This window comes from Echinops telfairi, unplaced genomic scaffold (genome assembly GCF_000313985.2).
Source record: "Echinops telfairi isolate 266 unplaced genomic scaffold, ASM31398v2 ScPeMD7_5868;HRSCAF=6743_1, whole genome shotgun sequence".
In the NCBI taxonomy this organism is placed as follows: domain Eukaryota; kingdom Metazoa; phylum Chordata; class Mammalia; order Afrosoricida; family Tenrecidae; genus Echinops; species Echinops telfairi.
In genome coordinates this window covers 656,922-665,773 of record NW_022109768.1, presented here as the reverse complement: position 1 = coordinate 665,773, position 8,852 = coordinate 656,922, and the positions used below count along the sequence as shown (strand labels likewise).

Here is an 8,852-nt window from a genome sequence, read left to right as displayed (position 1 = left end):
GCTTGTTTGTTTGGGCTCTTCCAATGCCTGATACCTGATCCCATCGGCATCTCGTGAACACACAGGCTGGTGGGTTTCTTCCATGTGGGCTTTGTTGCCTCCCTGATAGATGGCCGCTTGTTTAACTTCAAACCTTCAAAACCCCAGACACTATATCATCTAATAGCCATCACCATCAGCTGTCTTCACCACATTTGCTTATGAATCCATTTTTTTTTCAGCTATCATATCAGAAAGGTGAGCATCAAAGAATGCCAGGTTTTTTTGAACAAAGAGTTTTTGCATTGAAGGAGGAGTTGAGTAGAGGCCCAATGTCCGTCTGCTATTTTAATACTTAACATATAAATCTATGTCCATAGACCTATATCCCTACCATTACAGGTCAATATATTTATATATACATTCCTATATTTATACCTCTATAAATGTCTCTTGCCTCCTAGTTCTACTTCCTTTTACTTTCCTCCTGCCCCACTATCATATTTGACCTTCATTCAGCTCTTCGTAATTCCTCTCGACTACATTGCACTTGATCAAACCCCACCAGGCATTGTATGCCCTCCTCGTCATCGATTTTAGATATCTTGTTGTTTCCTTGTCCCTAAGTTTGTTGGCTCCCCCTCCCTTTACCCCACCTCCTCCTCTCCCATGTCCACATGTAACTCCCAAGTTCCATTGTTTTAGCGGAAGAAGCTTTTAAAATTTCCCCCCAATTACAAAATTTGTTTATTGTTTTTCCTTATAGTGTTTTTTTACTTTAAAAATGTTGAGGAAGTTTATTTTATTGTATTTTGTACTGTTTTGTTTCATTTCGAGTTCATTTATAAAAATCTCTAGGAATGGTGTGAAAGTCATGTGTGAGCATATCCATTTACAGAAGGGAGAAGGGAATCCAAGCTTACAACTGTCCAAGAATAATGCCGATGGGGCAAAAGTCAGACATCCCTCCATCTCCAACCTTCTTTGCCTATTCAAACACCAACAATCCTTCCGAAAGCACAGCGCTCAACTTTTCTTCTGGGTTCCATAACTTCTGGCAACAATCACAGAGAATTCAAGGTCATACTCAAGATGATTGGGCTTATTAGGGATGCCAGCATGATATGAAATGCTAAGGATTCCGTTATTTTTTTTGCAGTGCCTCTTCTCAGCCATAGGCAGACATGTCCCTCTGGTGCTTGGATTCTCGGCGACATGATCTCTTGGCCTTTGCACTGTTCAGGCAAGAGTTACTTAGCTCTTTTATTGCTGCTAAATATCCATGGGTATCCCATTTTGCAGGCTAGCCTGCTGTCCAAGGGCATTCAGCTGTACTTATTCAGGATACCAGAACACCCTTTGCTCTGCCTCTTATTCTCAGGACTGATTTTCTGCTGCTTGCCCACTCAGGGACCTTGGACTTACTTCATTTCTGGTTCTTCTTTTTGTTCCTTGAGGAATTCTCAGCTTCTGTCTCTAAAATGGCTCACTTCATGCCCAGTGGAATGGGAGACTCAGCAATATCCTTTATTAAAGTTTTACACACACTATGTGCATAGTCGCATCCAATAATTTGGCGTGAGTTACAAAGATTATGGCTGAAAGAGTTATACCTAGTAACTGTCCTACATTATAAATATTTTAAGGGTCAGATGAACTTTAGTCCTTAAAGTAACATCAATTGCTTTTCAACTGTCTAAAGAGGTTTTGTACAGCAGATGTGTTGTTTGATCTCTTGACTGCTAATTCCATGAGCTTTGATTGTAGTTAGAAGCTAGACTAAATCCTTGACAATTTCAGTCTTTTACCTGTTTATCATGATGTTACCTATTGGACCAATTGTAAGGACTTGGGTCCTTTTTACATTGAGTTATAATCCATATTGAAGGCTGCAATCCCTGATTCTACCAGCAAGCACCTCACGTCCTTTTAATTTCAGCAATCAAAGGTGTCTTCTGCATATTGCATGTTGTTAATAAGTCTTCCTCCTATCCTGACATCAAACTCTTCATATAATCCAGCTTTTCTGATTGTTTGCTTAGCATATAGATTGAATAAGTAAGTATAGGGAAAGGATACAATCCAGAGGCACACCTTTCCTGATTTTAAACCATGCAGTACATCCTTGTTCCATTTGCACAACGGGCTTTTAACCCATGTATAGGTTCTGCAAGAGTACAATGGAGTGTTCTCGAATTCCCATTTTTCTCAAGGCTATCCATAGTTTGTTGTGATCCACACAGTCAAATGCCTTACTATAGTTAATCAAATACAAGTAAGCATCTTTCTACTAGTTTCTGCTTTGAGCCGATATCTATTAGACATCAGCAATTATGTCCCTTTTATATGTCAACTTGGCTGAGCCAGGATTCTCAGTGGTTTGGCAATTGAAATATAGCCACCACAATATGAGAGCTAACATAATCTAATCACTTCCATGATGAAATCTGCTATGAGTAGCCAATCAATTGAAAGAGAGTTTCTGCAGGGTTGTTGCCTGCTTTCAATATATGAGGATGCTGAAGCAAAGATTACTTGTTTTTTCTTGGACCTACATCTTACATATGACTAGTTATTTGACCTCCAGATCTTTGGACTTCAGACAGCAGCCTTCTGTATGTCCTGCCCATCCTAGGCATAGTCATCAGCAGGATTGCTTATCAGTCAGCCTTGAATTTTTGTCACCTCTGCAGCCAGAAGCCCAAGTTTTGATCTACCCATCTGGGATTAATCACACCCTCCAGTTACAAGAATCATGAGATGTCTCCAACCTGACATATTACCCATTGACTTGTTTCTTGCTGGCCTCTACAACTGTGTGTGTGTGTGTGTATATATCTATATCTATATCTATATATATCTCTATATATATCACACATATGTATATCTTGGTTTGGGTTCTCTAGAGAACTGATTCTGAGACAGGGTTTTTACAGTACAAGGGATGAATTCATAAAGCTATTTTAATATTTAATATTTTGATTCCTGATAAAGTACTTGGCCATAATTTCTTACTGCTGTATGGTAAATTATTTTTTTCAGTTCGTGTTAACCTATGGCTAATTTTCTGCACTTTTTCCTGTAGTTTTTTCTTTGCTATGTCTTGATGAATGTGTACCAAAGATTTTGATATATTCACCACTGAGTGAACTGGAGTGCCTACAGCCAGCCCCCACAGGAGATTGCTGTGGAGAGTGTGGGATCAGTGTACCAGCCAGGCTTTCAAGTCTTTCAAAGGCCTCCCTCTGTTCTGGCACAAACTCAGGATATTTTATTCAGAAGTAGCTCTCTTTGTAATTGTTTGCCCAGTTTTTCCTTTTTTGCCTCTTGAATAAAAACTGTATCTACAAAACTTCTTCGAATCCTACTGACCCAGATCTTTCCTTCATGGTTGCAAAGGACAGGTGTGGTGTTTGCTCCATAGGATAAATTCTTCACTTCATGGAATGTGTTTCTGAGGACATGCACTAAGAACTGCTGCCTTCAGCCATTGTGCAGAACTTTTAAAAATCTCCTCCAAAATTACTTCTTTTTCTATCTCATCTGTTTTTGTATATTTTCTATATATTTTTAAATCTGAACAATTTATCTTAGTTTAGTTGTGCTGATTATTTTGCTTGTCACTTTTCAAAAATTTATATTCCTTTTATACAACTTTGAGAAGAGAAATGAAAAGACAACGGCATAGAGCCATATTTTGGCGGAAGTCCTCCTATCTTGACTGCAGAAATTATGGTTAGTGTTTCTTTAAAATGCATTTTTAAATTCATTCTCACATTTTGCTTGGGGTACCATATCTTAAAATAAAAACCGTTCTAATTTATTTTCTACACTGGATTCTGTTTTGAGAAGCAGAGTTGCTTGTTGTGAGTAAATAATAATGTATGTTCATGGTTCCTATCATTTGTAGGTGGATTATGACAGAAATGTAGCCTGGAAAGATGAACAGTTATGAGAATATTGAATTACTTGCCTTGAAGCACAAAATAATGATTTCTGTCATTATTGCTACTATAGGATTAGAATAGTCATGTTTCCTGGGAATGAGAGAGTTAAGCACTTTATAATTCAAATTAAAATGTAGCTGAAAGACTGACTTCTAGTATACATCTAGTTTTCATGCTTAGAAAGGCAAATTTTAAATAATTATGGAATATGAACTTTTCACTGAAAGATCTTCCATGAATTTGCTTATAATAAAATTACCAAATATTTAATCATTAGCTGATTACAGAACTCTGTTATTTGAATGTTGTCACATCCAAATTTCTGATTTAGTAATTAATATTCCTTCCATTAGGGGTTCCTGCTGACAAACTATTAAGCTTTCAGATGCTAACTAAAGGTTAGGAGTTCAGACACACCCAATGGCTATGCAAGACAAAGACGAGAATCTGGTTGCAAAGACAGCAGTCAAGAAAATTCAAGGGGTGCAATTCTTTCTTTTTAAATCATTTTATTGGGAGCTCTTACAGCTCTTATAAGAATCCATACATACATTCATTGTATCAAGCACATTGGTACATATGTTGTCATCATCATTTTCAAAACATTTTCTTTCTACTTGAGCCCCTGGTATCAGCTCATATTTTTTCCCTCCCTCTCTCACCCTCCTTCCTTCATGAACCCTTGATAATTTATAAATTATGTCTCCTTTCACCCACTTTTCTGTTGTCTGTCTCCCTGAGAAGGGAGCATATGTAGATCATTGTGAACTGTTCCCAATTTCTGCCCCCACCTTTTCCTGACCCTCCTGGCATCACTACTCTCATTATTGGTCCTGGATTCCCTGTGCTTCCAGCTCTTATCTATACCAGCGTCTCTGATCTAGCAGAATTTGTAAGGTAGAATTGGGGTCATAATAGTGGGGGGAGGAAGCATTGAAGAACTAGAGGAAAGTTGTATGTTTCATTGTTACTATACTGCACCCTGAATGGCTCCTCTCTTCCTTGTGACCCTTCTGTAAGGGGATGTCCAATTGTCTGCAGATGGGTTTGGGTCTCCATTTCACCTTCCCCCCCATTCACATTGATAAGATTTTTTGTTCTGGGTCTTTGATGCCTGATGCCTAATCCCACAGGCTGGTGTGCTTAAGAGGGAAGTTCTATTCTGTCACATCAAACTGCTGTGACTCAAAATACATTACAGAGCAATAGCAACATTCCTTCTATCATGAATTAACTTCAAAGAACAACTTCCACTTAGGTCTCAAGAAAGAAAGAAACAGAAATGAAGACGAGTATACCTTAACGGCGCTGTACTTTTGCAAACTGCTTCATGTTATCTCATTTACTTAGCACGAGGACTTTGCTTGCCTTTATGATCCTAGCCGTTCTTCACACAAGGAAATATGGACACTGAAAATTTGGGCAACGTTTTCAGGATCATTAAGAACCAAGGTTCTAACCAGGTCTTTTTGTTTCCAAGTCTATGCATACTATGACACAGAAATCCACGTCCAAACAGGTTTCCATATTTTGTCCTTTGTCACAGGGTGTACCTGAAGTTTAAGGTTGAGATGCATTAAAAATACAATCTATATTTAGTTTATTTCAATGTTCACTAAGGACAATTCAGATGTGTTATAAGTATTAAAACCTTTTCTGGTTTATTTACAATTAATTTTCTTCTTTTTGGGAAATAACTGGAAGGATGAAACCATAAACTCCAGAGTAAGAATTTTTTTTTAAAGAATAATAGCTTCTGCCCTCTGTTAGGTGCTTAGTAGCTGGGATTTAAAATGGGTGGTGTCTTTTTTCTTTCAAACACAACTGGGAGAATATTGAAAACTAAACAAGGCATCAGTCAAGTTTCTTTGTTAGTTTAAAAGGTGAAAAGGACATGTATTTTGGTTTTAAAGTGACATTAGGAGAGCAGCAGAGGATCCTTCATCATTTGTTCTTTTTAGTTCTCCCCCCCTCGGGGAGCAGAGCCTGGCTTTTATTTTTTTGCAGCTGTAGGTAGCACTTCAACCTCCCCTCTTTGTAACTTGATCCAGGGTAGCACACCTCCTTATTTAAGGAGGTGTGCAAAACAAGGCAATAGACTTGATGGAAGAGAAAGCCAGCCCTACTATGCACTTGATGTGGAGAAGCAGGCAGTACAGACTCGCAGTAGGTCAAAAGGCCCTGGAAAGCGGGGCTCCTGCTGTGCCCTAGGCTGCCCCAACCCCATCATGTGACATCCCACCATCACCGTCTGGGGGCCTAACAGAACCCCTCGCTGAGGCAGACCTAGTCAGTACCTTGGGAAAGCTGCTGGGGGCAGGGGTTCCTGGGCACCCACCTCATTGATGAGAACCCGTGGGGTCAGGAGGGGTACAGGGCAACGGGGGTAAGTGTGCATGCAGCAGCACCACAGGCCTGGCGGAGCAGGACTGCCAACACTGACACAGCACTGAGTTCAGTGTCATTTGCTTGTCAGGTGGCATTGCCTTTTACTCTGCCAAGACAGGTGGCCATGTTACAGATAAAGTTAGGTGGCTGGAAGTGGGGTGGGATCAAGGAGAGCATTGGGGGTGGGGCCAGAGGCCTGCTGTGCCTGAGGGCCAGGCCGGCCCTGCCCTACCCTGGCCAACAGCTGGCTAGCAGTAGCAGCAAGAGCCTGTCCCTGCCCCAGGTGTGGACACTGCTTCCCTGCCCTGAGAGCCTGGCAGAGGAAACAAGGGGCCCTCTACATGGGAGCGGGCAGAAGCCAGCCCCTGGGGCACTCTGAGGAGCCCAGCAGGCAGCAGCCATCTCACAGATACCCAGTGGCCTCTTGACCTGGGTCCTGGGCCTGCAAGTGGGCACTGCCCACAGAGGCACATGATGGGGCCCTGCTGCTGGTCCTGCTCTGGGTGAGCACACAGACACAGCTCTGTAGCTGGGGCAGGGCTCCTGATGTCTCCCCGCTCCCAGCAGACTAGCCGTGCTCATCGCATATCCTGCTTCACCAAGGGAGGGCTCTGCCCTCAAGTGAGGGCCTGCCCCCCCACCTCAGAGCTGGGGGGAGGGCACCAGAAGGAGGGCTGGGCTGGGGGCTGGGTGTCCAGGCACCGCCTGGCGGGGTCAGCTGTGCACACCTGCCAAGCAGCCACTCCAGGAGCTGCCACCTCCCTGCCAAGGCATCTGCTTTCTTGTCCACACGGCAGGCTCTCTGGGGGGATGCGGCCACCATGGTCTCCCCACCAGTGAGACCTGCCAGGCTGGGAGCCCTGTCCCCTACTGCAGTGTAGCCCATCCGAGGCTGAGGGGCCCAGCTCTCGGGACTGTGGGGCAGGTCCCCTCTGGCCCTACTTCCTGCTGAGCTCCCTGGCCCGGTTGGTGGCAGCCTCGACAGCACCCATGGCAGCTGCCCGAAGCCCACCTTGTTCCAGGGTGTGGATTCCGTAGATCGCGGTGCTGGCTGGGGTGCACACGTCTGTCCGAAGCTGGGCGGGGTGTCGATTCTCCTGCAGCAGCAGTTTGGCAGTGCCCAGCAGGGTCTGAGCGACAATGCGGTGGGCCAGGTCACTGGGCATGCCCATCTGGATGGCACCCTCGGCCAGGGCTTCAGAGAAAGCGCACACCTCCTCCAGGGTTCTCAGAGGGACCCCAGCAGCCGCAGACACCAGGATATGCTCAGCAGTGACCACGGGGGCCACCTCCAGCAGGACGTCTGGCAGCACATGGGGCTTGGTGGCGAAGAAGACGAGGGGACAACTCTGCAGCACCTCCCGGTTGGCGTGGGTGGTCTGGCAGGCCAGAGCCTGGAAGAGGCAGACGTTCCGGTCAGTTGGTGCGCTGGCCAGCACGTTCTGAGCTTCCACCTTTCTTGCTCGGATGAGTCCCCACGCAAAAGCCTCCGCCATGCGGCCGGCGCCCACGAGGCCAACTTGCTGCTGGCCCAAGGTCTCCGCCGACGCTGCCATCTCTCCGTCCAGGTGAAGCCAGCTGGTAGGTCTCTCTTTTCTTGCTGTAAGAAAAGGAAAATTTGAGGTCTTCCCATATCAGGAGTTGAAGGGAAATGTGAAGAAAGTATAAGCTAATAAACCTGATTGTAAAGGCGCATCCCTTTTTAGTGACATTATTCTTGTGTAAAGATGGATGTTTGCCGTCCACACTTCTCACTAGGTAAGGCTACGGTTCAATGCGGGATCAAATGATCTGTGTAAATTTCCCAAATTTCTGTGGTATCTTCAACAATTTAGCAAGAGCGAAAGAGACGAAGAAAACATTATAGGGAGTCTAGCTAATAGCAGTTACATGTTTTCCTTTTAATGCACTCGCCAGTCTTCTATTTCTTCATTCTTACCCCTGTATTTTCCCCACTGCAGGAGAGCGAGCGAGGCAAGGTATAAGTAAGTGGGAGGGTCTTCAGCACATGATGTATTGTGTTGATCCAATAAGGTAAATGTGACAGTAGCCCTGATTTCCTAGACTATGGAAGCAGATGTTTTTGCATTGAGAAGAAGAAACAATGGTCTTAAGTTGGTACCATATATACTGACCCAAATATTAGCCAAGGCATCTAATTTTACCACAAAAACTGCATTAAAAATGCGCTGAAAAACTCAGCCTATACATGAGTATTAATTGGTTATAATGTATACTGGTTTCATCTGGAAAATCTACTTTTGTGCTCATTTTGAACCAAAGATTTCTTGCAGTTTTTAATTTTAAAACATTTTAAAAACAAAATTGCATTTTAAAAACAAAATTAAACGGAGACTAAATATTTTATGTTTTTTTTAAGTGTACAATACGGTGCCACTGATTACTACCTGTGAGACATGAATCACGTATACAAGCATACTTAAAGTCATTTAATTTACTCACTTACAAGCATCTTGATTAAAATTTGGGAAATCATTCAAAATGTTGTGGAGCTTAAACACCATTCATACCACTGAC

The 8,852-nt window shown here is 43.2% G+C and overlaps 1 protein-coding gene across 1 annotated transcript; it reads right to left on the bottom strand.

Annotated features, from left to right (window-relative positions):
- Positions 1-7,252: 7,252 nt before the first annotated feature.
- LOC101647332 (pyrroline-5-carboxylate reductase 3-like) lies at positions 7,253-7,870 on the bottom strand. The gene has a single exon (XM_045295792.1). The coding sequence runs from the start codon at positions 7,868-7,870 to the stop codon at positions 7,253-7,255; it is 618 nt and encodes a 205-aa protein (XP_045151727.1).
- Between the last annotated feature and the right edge of the window lie 982 nt (positions 7,871-8,852).

Coding starts and splice junctions, on each gene's coding strand:
- LOC101647332 (XM_045295792.1), bottom strand. CDS start 7,870: ATGGCAGCGTCGGCGGAGACCTTGGGCCAGCAGCAAGTTGGCCTCGTG.